General features: G+C 43.7%; 2 protein-coding genes across 9 annotated transcripts in view; one reads left to right on the top strand and one right to left on the bottom strand.

Annotated features, from left to right (window-relative positions):
* RASL12 (RAS like family 12) overlaps nt 1–17,142 on the bottom strand; it is a 33,051-nt gene that overhangs the window by 5,721 nt on the left and 10,188 nt on the right. Inside the window, exons 2-5 of the mRNA XM_058155708.1 lie at nt 12,516–12,642; nt 11,063–11,119; nt 5,521–5,594; nt 1,598–1,788 (exon numbers count right to left, since the gene is read on the bottom strand). Coding sequence (XP_058011691.1) covers nt 1,598–1,788; nt 5,521–5,594; nt 11,063–11,119; nt 12,516–12,633 — 440 coding nt within the window. The 5' untranslated portion in view covers nt 12,634–12,642. The remainder of the gene's footprint in view (nt 1–1,597; nt 1,789–5,520; nt 5,595–11,062; nt 11,120–12,515; nt 12,643–17,142) is intronic.
* The window catches only part of KBTBD13 (kelch repeat and BTB domain containing 13), a 55,588-nt gene continuing 40,259 nt past the window's right edge, over nt 1,814–17,142 (top strand). For 3 of the 8 annotated variants that reach the window (XR_009151981.1, XR_009151979.1, XR_009151980.1), the window contains exons 1-2: nt 1,814–2,349; nt 2,817–2,899. The gene's annotated coding sequence lies outside the window, so the exon portion shown is untranslated. Of the gene's footprint in view, nt 2,350–2,816; nt 2,900–4,817; nt 5,257–17,142 lie in introns of those variants that run through there. The other 5 variants (XM_058155702.1, XM_058155703.1, XR_009151983.1 and 2 more) reach the window with 4 other exon arrangements.

A 17,142-nucleotide genomic window follows, 5' to 3' on the forward strand; every position in this document is an offset into this window, starting at 1 on the left:
TCCACATGTAAATCATGTGACCAAAGGGATGCTACAACAGTTGTAAGTATGAAAAATAGTCATGAGTCACTTTTTTCAGTGCCCTTATGACTCTGAATAGTCACTAAATGGTAAATCAAGGACTACCTGTATAAATCTAAGCGCTCTTGCTAACGTTTGCTCTTCCCAAGCAAGCAAGCAAGTCAATACAGGACATCTAAAGGGATACATTCCTCTACAGCTGTTAGCCATGCATTTGCTCAGCCAATTTGAGTCTGGTGAGACCAAGACACACCGGGATTGCCTTCTAGCCTGTGCGTGTGTATTTACTGGGGCTTAGAGGACACTCCAATCCAGCATGACTTTGAGAAGCTTAAGTTCCAATCTAGTGGTAAGAAGATTAAAATAATAAAACAGGATACAAAAATAAGAGAGCTGCTATAGCACGAACCATCATAGAAGATTCCAAAAGAGATTAAATTTACATGGTAGCAAGATCCTGGGTTGAATTCCCTATTTCTACCGTTTTATTTTTCAGCTCATCTGACGCACCAATGTAAAGTCTGGTCTCAAGAAATAATCTAAGTCTAATGAAGGGGAGTTGCTGTACTTGTTACAGCCATCTCTCTCTCCCTTCCTCTCCATGCTGGCTGAGAATTATGGGAATTGAAGTCCCCCATAAAGTTTGGAAGGAGCCAGGTTGGGGATGTCTGCGGTCAAAGAATTCTACAGTACAATGCAATATCGGGTTTTCAATTTCAATTATATAGAATGTAAAGGATGCATGTTTATGTTTTTATTTTTATAGTTATAATGTACACTGAAGACAGCATTTTATTTCGTTGTGTCATGTGGAATAACAATAAAGCAAAGCAAAGCAAACTAAACTAAACTAAACTAAACTAAACTAAACTAAACTAAACTAAACTAAACTAAACTAAACTAAACTAAACTAAACTAAATTGTTGACTGTTATCTGGTGCCAATTTAGAACAGAACGTTAGTTGACTAGATTTTTCTATGCAAGCTTGAGTGATTAAATATCTGAATTGCAACTTAAGATATGGGCCAGATCAGAATTGGGTCTCAGCAGGTTCTGACCAGTTCTGGAGAACCGGTAGAGGAAATTTTGAATAGTTCCGAGAACCGGTAGTAAAAATTCTGACTGGCCCCACCCCCATCAATTCTCTGCCTCCCAAGTCCCAGCTGATCGGGAGGAAATGGGGATTTTGCAGTAACCTTCCCCTGGATTGGGATGGGAATGGAGATTTTACAGTATCCTTCCCCTGCCACGCCCACCAAGCCACACCCACCAAGCCATGCCACGCCCACCAAGCCACACCCATAGAACCGGTATTAAAAAAATTTGAAACCCACCACTGGGCCCGATCCTTTGCACCCAACAATAATCTAATCAGATCTAGTACTAAATTGATGCCAGGTAAGAATCAATGGAATTCAAGAGGGATTGGACTTGGACCATTTGTGGCAATGTAACGATTCTAAGATGATGATGTGCTTAACTCCATCCCTTGCTCGCCTCCTACAGGATGCTCCATTTCCCCAGTGATATGAATCCATCCATCCCCTCCTTGGGCCAAGCTCTCAGCCTCCTTACCTATACTGTTCCATATCCAGCTTGTTCCCTATCAGGAGAACTGGGGATTCATGGAAGCTGTTCTTCAAGTGGAGGGCAATGAGATCCAGGTACTGCTGACATCCTTCAAAGCTCTTCCGGTTTTCAATGCTGTAGACTACTAGAAAGGCATGGGCCCAGTTCAGATACCTCTCACAGCCCACCGGTATGTCCTGACAGAGAAGCATGTGGGAATCGGTTAGAAGGCCCAGCATCTCCCTCATCTAACAGCAAACAACACATCCATCTTGGCAGCAATGAAGGTAAAATAGAACCAGGGGGAGAAATGTAACAAGGCTGAAGGAAGTCCTATCTCCAAGCATCTATTATTTCAAAGCCCTTTTGGATCCAAAACAGTTGGACGCTGCCCTTGGCACTACATTAAAAAGCCATTGTGAGTTTTGATAAAAGGCGTGGAGACGGTTGCCTCGGGCCACGCATAACTTTCGATCTTATCTCAAATCAGTGTATTTTGATCTTCCAATAAGACGGGGTGGGGAGTCACATGCCTTCTCTGGTCTTTAACCTTTTAAGCTGCAAGCCTGCTTCAGTTTTCATGAAAAGAAACGTTGTTTTCGATGTTACAACGAAAGACGATTCCATTTTATTTGACTCCGTCCTTGTGATGTTCTTTTAAAAATATCCTGAGAAATATTCTAGGCTATAGCAGAAGACGACATGAAACTACCAAAATCCAAAGTTTCTCTAAAGAAGAATGCAGGGCTTATTTCTAGGTAAGCTGATCTGGCGGTAGAGGGGGAGAGCAGATAATATAAAAATTAAAAAAAACAGGTGAGGCTTGCTCCTTGCCTTGTCAAAGTCAAGTGAGAAAGAAGACACCACTCAGAGATGGACTATTAGATTCCATCGCTACTTGCAATTTTGGCACTTGGTGCCTTTGGGGCAAAACCTCCTGGATCCTCCTGGCCCCTTTCTACAAAACTGCCCCCCCCTTTTTTTTTTTAACCTGATATACATCCAAATCTGCAAATCCCTCAGGCGATTTGCAAAGAAGGTAAGATAGGTACAGATCACTGAATCACAACTAGCTGTATTTTACGTGACCCCAGGATTTGGGTTAGTTTATGGTGAGGGGGTCCTTGCCGCTCTCGGAGCTTGGTTGCAACCCGGGGTGGGATTCAGTTGGTTCAGACCGGTTCGGGTGAATCACATTTTAATTTTAATCTGGTTCACTGAACAGGTTGTTCCAAGGACTGGCTGACCGCACCCCACCCCTGCCCCATCCTTCCCAGGAGTCCCTACGCAGCCTGTTTTGGATATCAGGTAAGTGCAGGGTGCACACGGAGGCTCTGGGAGGGCGAAAAATGGGCCTACCGGAAGTCCGGATATGGGCCTATTTCCAGCCTCCGGAGAGCCTCTGGTGCCCGGGGGAGGCCGTTTTGGCCTCTATCTAGAGGCTCTAGGAAAGCCTCTGGAGCCTGGGGAGGGCAAAAAACGGAAGTCTGGAAACGAGCCCATTTCTAGCCTCCAGAGGGCTTCCAGAGGGAAGCTGTTTTTGCCCTCCTGGAGGCTCGAGGAAAGCCTCCAGAACCTGGGGAGGGTAAAAACGCCCCCCCCCCGGCTGTGGTGCAGGAGGCCGAGAAGGCCATGCCCCCATGGCCACACCCACCCAGCAATCAGGCAGCAAACCGGTTGCTGAAATTTTTCAATCCCACCCCTGGATATAAAATAATTCAAATATTATTAGTTTGTGGTTTACCATACAGTATTTTGTAGTGCCAAGCAAAATAGGTAAGTGAGAAATCCACAGCTAAGCGATTTACAGCTAAGGGGACGTAACGCAAATCTCAGCCAGTTGTAGGTATTTGTCAGTATCGTGCGGCCATATGCTAAATAAATAAGTATTGTCCTCCACGGAATTTCAAAGACCCAAGGTTGCTCATAGCCAAGAAACGCAAGGGGAACAGTTCCCATATTGTGCTGCTAAGCTGCAAAGGACTGAACTGAGTTTGGCTTAGCCTATGGCATGCACTCAGCCATTGTGGTTTAGGCTGTTGTGGTCCGCCAGCAGCCTGTGGAGCTGGCAATGGAGTCAGACCGCGATGAGGCTGAGGTGAGGCCAGGGCCATCGGGAAGTGAGGTGCGGACTCCAGAGCCTCCAGAGCCTGATAGTAGTAAGGCAGAGGAACAGGAGGAGCCTGTTCCTAATGCACACATAAGAAGAGCTGCCAGAAGGCAAGAGCAGCTCAAGCAGAGAGGACAACTCGGGAGTAGGGCCAAGAGATGATTGGCCCCTCCCATAAGGCTTAAAACAGACCAGCAACGGCATTTGGGCTTTGCCGGAAAAAAACATTGGTAGCTGCATCTTCTGCTTTGTCTACGTCTTGCCTTTATTTTTGTGACTTCTGAATGTTTGCCAAGAAAGGCCTTTGGCAATTTGCCTAATTGGACCAAGGTTTGTGATAGGACTGAGGAATTCGTGTTGGGAGGAATTTGTTTTAATTTGAGTTGAATGACGCTGGGAATGAAGTAATTCTCAGCTGTTCGAATAAAGTTTTTTTTTCCTTCATGGACTGAGTTTCCTACTACCTACTTGGGCCTGGGTCACAACATAGGCAATCATCCATGGCTTAGCACATGTATGAACCAGGCTATTCTTTCTTGCTGGCTTTTCGGATTACTCTAAATTCAAATTTTAGGAGAAGGGCAACATGAAGGAAAGAAGGCATTACAGGTAGTCTTTAACTCACTTATGTTGCTAAGTGAGAAATGTGTTTAACGAGTCTTGCCCCATTTTACTTTCTTGATACATTCATTAAGTGAATCACTGCAGCTGGTAAGGTAGCAATTCGTTAAGTGTTGGGGACAATAGACTGACTCTGTAAACTGTAAAGCACTGTGAAGTGATATGTAAGTCTAAGTGCTCTTGCTATTAAATCTTGTTTTCCCAAAGCAGTGAGGGTCTAACCAAAATCAAAGAACGAGTGACAAGCGAATCCTGCAAACAGAGAGCTCTTCTAAGTTACCCTGGATTTCCAACGGCATGAAAGAGCTCTTGTAAGAAAGGGCAAACATTTTACAGCATTTAAGTAATTTTTTCCCCCTTCCAAAGGTTGCAAAGTATATGCTAATGATATAAGAGGAAATGTCTTATCAAATGTCTGATCTTGTCCTTTCATTTGTGGAAAACAAAAGTATTAAAAATGAAGGCAAATATACCTGTCCTGGGTTAATGTTGCAGGATCCTTGAGCCGTGGTGGCGCAGTGGTTAGAGTGCAGTACTGCAGGCTACTTCTGCTGACTGCCGATTGACTGCAATTTGGCAGTTCGAATCTCACCAAGCTCTAGGTTGACTCCGCCTTCCATCCTTCCGAGGTGGGTAAAATGAAGAGCCAGATGGTTGGGGGCAATTGGCTGACTCTGTAAACCGCTTAGAGAGGGCTGTCAAGCACTGTGAAGTGGTACATAAGTCTAAGTGCTCTTGCTATTAAATCTTATTTTCCCAAAGCAGTGAGGATCTAACCAAAATCAAATATCAGGAGAATTGATTGGATTTGCCTAGAAATGATCCTCTGCTGATAGAAGGGGCTCTTGCTGATGGGTCTCTTCTCATTTTGTAGCTGGTAAATGTTCCCTGCTCCTTTCACCTGTGGTATGAAGACAGGATCTGGAAATGCTGAGATTTCATTGCAACTTGTTCAACAGTATTTAGTTCTGGTGCCGTTATCTGATCAGCTTAAGATCATGGCAAGTGGACCAAAGTTTGTGAATCGGAAATGTTTTGTTACTCATCCAAGTAACTTAAAAAAAAATTTTTTTTGACTGATGAAGTTTCTTGGATGAGTAATGAAACATCTCAGAATAACAAATGTTGGTCCGCTTGCCATGATTTTAACCCTTTTAAAATACTTTTGGACTGGGTGGATGAGCTTTCATTGACATACCTGATCGGCTGTATCCATCACCTTGAGCAAGACAGGATGTTGGTCTACTATCTCTTCCGAGGCATAAGTGTCTTCTGCAAAACAAATGTTTTGAAAGTTGGTAGATCGTTTGGGGAGAAGCCACTATTTTTGTACCCCTAAACTAAACTGGGACCCTCAAAGGAGGTGCTGATTGTGTCTTGCCTTCCTCATGTAGAGCAACAGGCCTTTTAGATTGCCATTTAACAACCCCATAATCCCTTTCAGGGTGGAATCTGGGTAACTGAATGGAGCTAGCAGAGTGTTTTAATAGCCAGATGCCCTTCCTGTCGCCAATGCGGAGTTTAATAACCTCCATAATCCAGGTTCCATAATCCCTTGTGGAGTGGAGTCTAGGTAACTGAATGGAGCTAGCAAAGCATTTTAATGGCCAGATGCCCTTCCTGTCGCCAATGCGGAGTTTAATAATCTCCATAATCTAGACTCCATAATCCCTTGCGGGGTGGAGTCTGGGTAACTGAATGGAATTAGCTAAGCGTTTTAATGGCCAGATGCCCTTCCTGTTGCCAATGCGGAGTTTTGTTCAGCGTATATAGTCTCATCGTGCCCAGAGAGAGAAATATTTGCCGCTACCTAGGATCGAACTCACAGCCTCCTGATTGTGAGGCGAGAGCTCCACCTCCAAGCCACTGCAGCACTCTGCTAGATTGCCACTGGACAGAAATGGAAAAAAAATCATACACGTTCTGTTGAATCCAGAAGCCCTTGAGATATCTCTCCAACTAGCCAAGCAAATTTCCTGGAAATTATGCTCAGCTCATGTCCAAAGAAAAGGAGCGAGACAGCAACAGACATTATCCTGCAACCTATTTTTAAATGTTAAAATAAAAAAAAGGCAAATTGACTGTCACATGCTTGTCCCTCATCCGGTCACTTTTGCAATGATTGTTCAAAGGGGGGAGGGGGCGAAAGGAACGTGGGAATTAGATTGCTACTTCTCACTGAATACCGCTTGCTTAGATATTGCCTGCATAGTTTATTTTGTATGCAGTAACTACAGTAGTGGCCAAAATTGTGGAAACCTTTTGGGGAAAGTGTATTTTGGAGGTTTGATGGCTAATAGCACCACTTTTTTTTTTTTTTTTTGGAGTTTCAAGATAATCCTATTCCACTGCAGGAATAGCCCAGACTTTAACCCAATTGAAAATCTATGCAGCCGACTAAAGAAACTTGTTAGTCAGAAGCAACCCAGCAATAAAACCCAGTTAATAGAAGCAATCATTCAATCTTGGTTTCCCATGATAACAACTGCAGAACTAAAAGACTTGGTTCACTCCATGGGAAGACGTTGTAAGGCCATAATTCATGCTAAAGGTTACCCAATTATTAAATGACATGGTGATAATTTTTGTATATCTCGTTTTTTTCTACGTGTTTCACTTTTCTTCTTTCTACTGTAACTGCTATGCTAATAGCAAATCCTTCATAAAACTTATTGCATTACATTCTTGATTAAATCATCCTTCCATTGATATATAATTTTACGGTACTACTCACAAAAAAAAAAGTGGTGTTATTAGCTAGTTTTAGAAAATACACTCTTCCCAAAAGGTTTCCAGAATTTTGGCCACTACTGTTCTTCGATCACTGGAGCCTTTTCAATGAAAGCCACAGTTTTGAGAAGAAATCTCAGTACCCAAAATGAATCCTTGCAAAAAAAGAAAAAAAGGATTCAGAATTTATTCTTCTGTGCCTTCCCTGAAAGCCTCCTCTGTCTGGATATGACTCAAAAGAGCTACCTGCCAAGAATTTCCAACACAATTATACCCCAGCTTCTTTGTCTCTGATTGATGAAGTTCCTAGCTTCAGTCTGACTCTTTGCTCATAGCTCTCCCTGGATGCACCGATAAACAGAAAACAAACGGAAATAGATGCCGTAGATCAAGTCATAACCTTGGTCTGAGTCGTTGGTGGAGCCCTCCAGGATCTCAAACTGTGGTTTGTCTGGGGACGGAAAGTCTGCAGGTGGTATGATGGTTGCTACTGTTCTAGAGTCTTTTTGGGGGGACTTTCTGAACAGCACAACCATCTGACTCAGTGCTGTTTACACTAATAGCAGGAGGTTCTCAAGAATTCAGACCAGGGCAGGGATGGGCTGCTGGGGGTTTGCAGGGATTCGGGAGAACCTCTAGCTAAGATTCTGTGCAGTTTGGAGAACCCCTAGATCCAGTGGTGGGATTCAGCCAGTTCACACCACTTCGGGAGAACCGGTTGCTAACTTTCTGAGCAGTTTTGGCAAACGGGTTGTTGGAAGAAATCATTAGGGCAGAGAACCGGTTGTTAAATTACTTGAATCCCACCACTGCCTAAATCCCACTCCTGGCTGGCCCCGCCCACCCCTTCCAGGAGTCCCCACAGGACCTGTTTTGGATGCAGGTAAGTGCAGGGAGCATGCTGAAGCTTTGGGAGGGCAAAAAATGGGCCTACTGGAAGTTCTGGACTCCAGAGGGCCTCCGGAGCCTGGGGAGGCTGTTTTCGCCCTCCCGGAGGCTCAAGAAAAGCCTCTGGAGCCCAGGGAGGGCAAAAATGCCCCCCCATGATGCAGGACGCTGACTAGGCCATGCCCACCATGGCCATGCCCACTCAGCAAACAGGCAGAGAACCCCTTGCTAAAATTTTTGAAGCCCACCCCTGGACCAGGGTCTTTTAAGTTGAGAACTACCTGTATATACGTAAGTTTAAATGCTATTGCTAAACATCTGGCGGTATGACCAACCAACATAAAACCCTGACCCCTGGGCAATCCTATAGACCCCTGGGGTTAATATTGACCACTTTGGGGGATCCTAATTTAAACATTGTAATGTGCCACAATTTAATAAACCATAGTTTACTGGGGTTTATTGGCTGAATAAACCACCATTGATTCAGTTTGTCCAATATGCTGAAACCAAAGCAAAGATATCCAAATCCTCTCCAAAGCACCCGAGGGTAGAACAAGAAGCAATGGGTGGAAACTAATCAAGGAGAGAAGCAACCTTAGAAGTAAGGAGAAATTTCCTGACATTGAGAACAATTAATCAGTGGAACAACTTGCCTCCAGAAGTTGTGAATGCTCCAACACTGGAAGTTTTTAAGAAGAGATTGGACAACCATTTGTCTGAAGTGGTGTAGGGTTTCCTGCCTAAGCAGGGGGTTGGACTAGAAGACCTCCAAGGTCCCTTCCAACTCTGTTGTTCTATTCTAAATCATATGATAACTTAGTGCAACATGTATGAACTCAGCTACTAATTTCTTTTTTAAACTTAAACAGGACTTTCTGAGCAACTCAACCCCACCAGTTTCACAATGGTGCAGTAAAATTGGACCATAAATCTGAGATCCCATTAAGCAGGACTGGATTTTAAAACAACACTTAGGCTGAGTTCACACCCAATCCTCTTCCAAAAAGCAAATTCTGACATCTCACACTTTGTGTCTCCTTTAAATCAAATCTTCCATTTCAGGATATTTAGCAGAGAGAGAGAGATGTAACTGATAAAACACATGAAGTATCACCCAATACAAACATTTTTCCAGAGTCTTAAAGCATTCCAGGCAAAGCACTGTGGTTCCAGGGTCGGTTTAGCAGAGACTAAAAATGCCACCACTTAAACGCTCTGGTTTTCCATCCATTAAAAAACCTTGAGTAAGAGCACAGCTGGAAGACTGCATCCAGCTTTCATCACCACATTACAAAAAAAGATGTTGAGACTTTGGGAAAAAAATGTGCAGAGAAGAGCAACTAAGAAGTCTAAAACATATGAAGTACGGTTGCAAGATTTTGGGTTTGGAGAAAAGAAGGACTAAGGGTGACATGATAGCAGTTATTCCAGTATTTGAGGGGCTGCCACAAAGAAGAGGGAGTCAACTTGTTTTTCAGAGTACCAGAAGGCAAGACAAGAAACAATGGATGGAAACTAATCAAGGAGAGAAATAACCTGGAATTAAGGAGAAACTTCCTAACAGTGGGGACAATTAGCCAGTGGAACAGCTTTCCTCCAGAAGTTGTAGAGGTTTCATCACTGGAGGCTTTTAAGAAGAGACTGTACACCTAGCTGTCTGAAATGGTATAGGACAGGGGTCTGCAACCTTAAACCCGTTTCCCACAGGAAAAAAGAACAACATCAGGAGCCACAAAACCCGGGTGGGCGTGGCCAACTCCACATCACTCACTCCCACCCAGTCACATGACCCCCCTAGCCACGCCTACCGAACTGGTCATTAGAGCAGAGAACCAGTTGCTAAAAAACATCGGGAACCACAAAACCCTTCTCTCTCTCCGTCTCTCTCTTTTTCTCTCTCTCTCTCTCCCCCCACCTCTTTATCTTCTCCTCTCTCCCACTATCTCTGTATCTCCCTCTCCCCTTCCTCTCTCTGTATCTATGTCTGTCTCTGTCTCTCTTTCTCTCTCTCTTTCTCTCTTTCTCTCTCTCTCTCTCTCTCTGTATCTATGTCTCCCTCTCTCTCCCTCTCCCACTCTGCCCCCACTCTCTGTATCTCAGATTTCCAAGGCCAGGCGAGGAGTGACTGAGAGGGGAGGGTGAGGGGCGGTGCCAGCCAGTGATGGGACAGGGAGCCTCAGCAGAGGTCCCAAAGAGCCGCATGTGGCTCTGGAGCCACGAGTTGCTGACACCTGGTATAGGGTCTCCTGCTTGAGCAGGGAGCTGGACTAGAAGACCTCCAAGGTCCCTTCCAGCTCTATTCTGATTGAGCAATCCAGGAAGCAAATACAGGCTGAAGAGGAGGACAGCAAAGAAATATTTGAAGGTCATGTGGTCTTGGCTCCTTGCCGCTTCAAGGGGGATTTGTGGGTTGACAAGGGATCTGCATCACAGCTCATTAACTTTCTGGAAGGTTTTTTTTTTTTTTTTAAAGTCCAGAAGCCTCTCCTTGCCCTCCTAGGCAATCATTGTTTTCCATCTCTATTTTCCTTGGTATGTGCTCTAAATTTGGCAGCTTGTTTTGAAACAGCCATGAAGCGTATTTGCAAGCAGGACTTGGAAGAACTTAAAATACCCTGCAGCATGTTTGGAATTAAAATAAAAAAAAAAAAACCTCCTGAAGAGGGCTGACATTTTCCAGGGACCCAAAAAAAAAGGGGATCCATTTTTCTGCTTGCTGGGAGATCCCTTTCCCTTCCACCCTCCCTGCGTTTTGCTTTGTGTCGGGTAGGTGGGTGGTTGCTGGTGGCTGCTGGATCTGAGCCATTTGTTGCAACCCAGAGCAGGATTATCCTAGCTGACTGATAATCGACCTGAAAAATCTCTCTTTGGTATCCCAACTTCCAGTATCTGTTCATGGGAATGCACGAATCTTCCAAGGGTGTGTTATCTGGATTAAACCCGGATTGCAAGTAGTTTTCCCAGCAGGTGGCGGGCTCTGGTTGACTTGATCTGGGATCAGAAGCTAAGCTGGTCCAAAGCTGTTTAGTCGGCATGGAAAACTCATCAGGGAATCCTGACCGAGTTGAGATTGCAAAAGGGAAACATCGGAAGCATGAATGAGACACATTCAGACTTACCCAGATTAGGGTCGTATTCGCTTATAAACCTCTTGGTAAGAAACTTCACCGTTAGCGCTGCAAGAAAAGAGAGAGAGGGTTACTCTTCTTTTGCGCAGGTCCTCTCCAACTGTAGGACTTTTTGCTTAATCAGTTTCTCCTCCAACTAATTTGAGATCCTTTCCTGGCAAAGTCCCTTAAAAGACTATCCAGAAGCTTCAGGTGGTGCAAAATGTGACTGTGTGGGCAGTTATGAGCAGGGGGATTGGATTAGAAGACCTCTAAGGTCCCTTCCAACGCTGTTATTCTCTAATTCCTAGAACTGCAGAAGTTACACCTCTGTTCTGCAAGCGGAACTAGGTTTTTTGTTTTTTTTTTGCATTTATATCCCGCCCTTCTCCGAAGACTCAGGGCGGCTTACATTATGTCAAGCAATAGTCTTCATCCATTTGTATATTATACAAAGTCAACTTATTGCCCCCAACAATCTGGATCCTCATTTTACCTACCTTATAAAGGATGGAAGGCTGAGTCAACCTTGGGCCTGGTGGGGCTTGAACCTGCAGTAATTGCAAGCAGCTGCTGTTAATAACAGACTGCATTAGTCTGTTGAGCCACCAGAGGCTCACCAGTTGCCAGTTTCCTTCTGGGTTTAATTAAGGATGCTGGTTTTTAACCTTAACCAGTGTGTCAAAGGTCCTTTTTCAAAAAGTAACTGGGATGTTTTTCCTTGAGGAAGAAGAAGAGTACTTATCCTTTCATCCCCCAACCATCGCAACTGATGAAGCTTCTTGGATGAAAAGCAAAATTACTCTTTCTCCTTCTCCTTCTCCTTCTCCTTCTCCTTCTCCTTCTCCTTCTCCTTCTCCTTCTCCTTCTCCTCCTCTTCCTCCTCCTCCTCCTTCTTTCTCTTCTCCATCTCCATCTCCTTCCCCTTCCCCTTCCCCTTCCCCTTCCCCTTCCCCTTCCTCTTCTTCTTCTTCTTCTTCTTCTTCTTCTTCTTCTTCTTCTTCTTCTTCTTCTTCTTCTTCCTCCCCCTCCTCCTCCTCCTCCTCCTCCTCCTCCTCCTCCTCCTCCTCCCCTCCTCCTCCCCCTCCTCCTCCTCCTCCTCCTCCTCCTGTTGTGTTTTGGAAAAAGCACCTTACAGAGAACTATGACATGGATGATTGAGAATCTCCACAGACACATTAACCAGTGTGTTTTATCAGCCCAAACAATCAAGTTAATTAAGCAAACCATGACGAAGTAAATAATAGGTAAGCGGATACCAAGTCTACTTAAGAGTAGATGGTGAGGTAGTGTCTTCTCCTGGACTCACCCTCAACCTGCTTTTTTCAAGACATGTTCCATTTCCTTCCACATGTCCACATTGCAAAATAGTGGATAAGGATAGTCAAACCTACCAAGAACCATCTTCAGAATAGCCCGTGAGGACTGAGATGCTGCCCCAGAAGGAACGGACTTGTCTCCTAACCTGATTTCCCAGATCCTTGACAGCCCAGGATGGCCACATTGCACTCCTGCAGAAGGTTTGGAAGGTGGCGGTCATTCGCCCAAGGGGCAGTTCGAGGTTTGCCAAACATGGAAGACATCTTTCAACTCTGCGAATAAAACCCAACAATGAACAATTCTGCATTGAAGGGAAATAGTATCAAGTTCATGTGAAGAGTTAGTACTACTTTATATTGCTTTAGTAAGACCAGACTAGGAATATTGTGTTCAGTTTTGGTCATCATGATACAAATAAGATGTTCAGACTATAGAAAGAGTGCCGAGAACAATAACAAAGATGATTAGGGGACTGGGGGATAAAATCCTTAATTGCAGGAACTCAGTATGTCTAGTTTAACGAAGAGAAGGACTAGGGATGACATGACAGCAGTCTTCCAATATTTTATTTTATTTATTTATTTATTTTGTCAACTACATATTAGATAATATGTAAAAGTATAAGCATGAATTGAATACATAAAATGAATAGGGCCCGGGTACTTACGGGACCGCCTGCTGTTACCTTATGCCTCCCACCGACCCGTACGCTCACACAGAGAGGGTCTTCTCAGGGTGCCGTCCGCCAAGCAATGTCGGCTGGCGGCCCCCAGGGGAAGGGCCTTCTCTGTTGGAGCACCTACCCTTTGGAACGAACTTCCCCCTGGTTTGCGCCAATTACCCGACCTTCGGACCTTTCGCCGTGAGCTGAAAACGCATTTGTTTATTCAAGCGGGACTGGCTTAAATTTTTAATTCTAAACTTTTAATTCTAAACAATTTTAATCGGGGTTATTATTTATAAATTTTAAGGGTTTTTAAATTTGATTGTTTTAATTTCGGCCATTTATGGATTATGTTTGTTTTAAGTTTTTGTTTTAATTGTACATTGTGTTGTTTTTATACTTTGGCTGTACACGCCCTGAGTCCTTCGGGAGAAGGGCGGTATAAAAATCTAAATAAAATAAATAAATAAATAAATACAACTAAAGGGAACATTAGGACAGGGACGGTAGGCATGCTGGTGCTCTTATGCATGCCCCTTACAGACCTCTTAGGAATGGGGTGAGGTCAACAGTAGACAGTCTTAGATTAAAGTTTTGGGGGGTTGAGGATGAGACCACAGAGTCTGGTAGTGCATTCCAGGCATTAACAACTCTGTTACTGAAGTCATATTTTCTGCAATTGAGTTTGGAGCGGTTCATTTTACATTTGTATCAATTGTGTGCTTGTGTATTGTTGTGACTGTCAACCTTGAGAAGATGGGTCAGTCTATTCTCCAAAGCATCAGAAGGCAAGACAAAAAACAACGGATGGAAACTAATCAAGGAGAGAAACAACCAGGAACTAAGGAGAAATTTCTTAACGGTGAGAACAATTAATCAGTGGAAAGACTTGTCTTCAAAAGTTGTAGGTGCTGCATCACCGGAAACTTTCAAGAAGAGACAAGACAGCCATTTGTCTGGAATGGGATAGGGCCTCCTGCTTGAGCAGAGGGTTGGACTAGAAGACCGCCAAGGTCTCTTCCAACTTTGTTGTTCTGATATTTTTTTCTTTGGTTATCAGTTCCACTGCACAGATTAAAACGGCACATTAGCACTTCTTTCTAATTCAGAGAGAATTCTGATTTTGGCAAAAATTCTTCCATGTCTGGTTTTGGATGGAGTGGCACTGCCCCAAGACAGACCTGGCGAGCAATCTGGGCTTCCTCCTAGATTCACTTATTAAAAAAAAATTTGAAGAGTTGAACAAAATTGGCTTAACATGATGCAGGAATTCAGCCACTAAATAAATAATTGATGGAATTTAGTGTTAACTAAAGTCTCAGCAATTTGGGTTAGAGGTTTCCCTTCCCTAGGCAGAAATGAGTCAGACTTTCTGAACATAACCAAGACAAAATTATATATTTTTAAAAAAAACCTAAACACAGCAATAGAAAGACTTCTAATATAAATTAGAATAGAATGGAATAATAGAATTGGAAGGGACCTTGGAGGTCTTCTAGTCCAACCCCCTGCTCAGGTAGGAAACCTTATACCATTTCAGGCAAATGATTGTCTAATCTCTTCTTAAAAACTTCCAGTGTTGGAGCATTCACTACTTCTGGAGGCAAGTTGTTCCACTGATTAATGGTTCTGACTGTCAGGAAATTTCTCCTTAGTTCTAAGTTGCTTCTCTCCTTGATTAATTTCCACCCTTTGCTTCTTGTCCAGCCCTCAGGTGCTTTGGAGAAGAGCTTGACTTCTTCTTCTTTGTGGCAGCCCCTGAGATATTGGAAGACTGCTTCGTGTCTCCCCTAATCCTTCTTTTCATCAAACTAGACATACCCAATTCCAGCAACCGTTCTTTATATGTTTTAGCCTCCGGTCTCTTAATCATCTTTGTTGCTCTTCTCTGTCTCAACAATTTTTTACATTGTGGTGACCAGAACTGAATGCAGTATTCAAAGGGTGGCCTTACCAAGGCATTATAAAATGGCATTAACATTTTACAGAATGGTGAAATGTAAAATTTCTTACTACCGGTTCTGTGGGCTTGGCTTGGTGGGGTAATGTGACTGGGTGGGTGTGGCCAACTTTTTTTAACCTTTTAAAAGCATTTTTTTACAACCTATTCAGCTGAAGAGGTTATAAAAATGCTTTTAAAAGGCTCTGACGGTCCCAGCTGAGTTGCCTGGTCATCAGAGGCTTTTGTTTTCTTTTTAAAGTAATTTTTTTTCCTTTAAAAGAAAAAAAAAGCCTCTGACGATCAGCCAACTCAGCTGGGATTGTCACAGCCTTTTAAAAGCATTTTTTACAACCTCTTTGGCCGAAGAGGTTGTAGAAAAAATGCTTTTAAAAGCCTCTGACAATCTCAGCTGAGCCGTGTGATCATCAGAGGCTTTTTTTTTTTACTTTTAAAAGCATTTTTTCAGCCGAAGAAAAAATGCTTTTAAAATTAAAAAAAACCCCTCTGATGATCGCATGGCTCAGCTGGGCATGGTGGGGAGGCAGGGATATTTGCTACCGGTTCTCCAAACCACCCGCCATCGCTACCAGATCGGGTGATCCAGTCCGAACCAGGAGCATTTCACCCCTGATTTCACATGATCTTAATGGAGCTTGGAACAAAGGTAATTCACACAACACTGAAGAAGAATTCTCTAACTGTGTCTTCAAATAAAGCAGTACACCGAGCTATCAGTCTTGGTTTATAGATCACCCAATACAGTAAGCCAAACTCTGCAAATGAGAGGATTACACAGAGCATGCTGCCGGCTCAGCTGAAAGGAAGCAGTTGTCTGGTTTTGGAAACACTGTCTCTCTCTCAAGCTACTTTCACTTTGTCCTCTTGAAGTTGAAGAAACTACTGTCTGCATGGAAACTGGGGAGAAATATTTGGGAATCAAAGAGCAACAAGTAACTTTTTTCAATATCCCCCCCCCCATTCCTGAGGATTTAGTCTTCTGCCCTTTCAGTAAATAAATATTGTTGTTGGGAAATGATGATTTAATTGGGTTCTAGTCTTCCAAGAATAAAAGGCATGTCTTCTCCCATTGCTGGTATCCCAAGTTGTTCTGACCTAGGCTTCCTTAGAAAGTAAACAGCACAAACTTAGTCCTGGCAAACCTCTTTAATTCAAACAGCTGTGAATTATTGTCATTCCCAGTCCGAAAGGCTTCTCAAACAGTATATCAGGGGAGTGTTTACAAACACCAACCTTATCTCCCTTGGAATGCTGCCAGAGAACAAATTGCCAAACGCAGGGCAAGGCCAAACTTAGCACAGAGTCAAACAGAGGTTTTCCACAGCTTTTACCGACCAAATGAACTAATTGCTTCCTGCAAAAGCTCACATCCCATTCACTTCTCTTTTGTGTCTTATGGGAGGGGCCAATCATCTCCAAGCCTTACTCCCAAGTCGACCCTGTTTTCTTAATTGCTCCTGTCTCCTGGCAGCTCTGCGCATGCGTACACTGGGAACAGGATCCCGCTGTTCTTCTGCCTCACTGATGTCAGACTCAGGAGACTCCGGAGGCAGCAAAGAACTACTAGATGGCCTTGGCCCCCTCTCTGCCTCCGACTCAGAGCTCTCATCCGAGCCCTCGTCCAAGCCTTCCCTAGACTCCAGGACCGGCCCACTTTCCTCCCCAACCTCCTCACTGTCCGACTCTGCTGCCAGCTCTGCTGGCTGCTGGCGGGCCACAACACCAAGCAAAATCTGTTGAAGCATCAGTGATGGGTACTTCTGATGGAAGTATTACTCTTGGTCTCATCAGGCTGGTGAGGCAAGCTCACGGAGCCTTGGTTAAAACTTTTCCCCATCTTGGGAAGGTGCAAATAGAAGTGTCTGTAAAAAAATGGTTTTAAAAAACCTCAGATTGGTGGCTATGAAGGTATGATTGAACCTTATTAGGTGCATCTTAGAAGTTCAATCAAGCCATCACAATTGTCTTTTTTTTTTTTTTACATATCTTGTGAAAATATCTTTTGCATATCTTTTTTCCACTTCTGGGAAAAAGTAACTCGAGGTGGTTCACTTTCCCCTAAAGGAGGAACTTCTCAAATACTTTGGCCACCTAATGAGAAGGAAGGACTCCCTGGAGAAGAGCCTAATGCTGGGAAAGATGGAGGGC

Source organism: Ahaetulla prasina, chromosome 13 (assembly GCF_028640845.1).
Source record: "Ahaetulla prasina isolate Xishuangbanna chromosome 13, ASM2864084v1, whole genome shotgun sequence".
Classification (NCBI taxonomy): domain Eukaryota; kingdom Metazoa; phylum Chordata; class Lepidosauria; order Squamata; family Colubridae; genus Ahaetulla; species Ahaetulla prasina.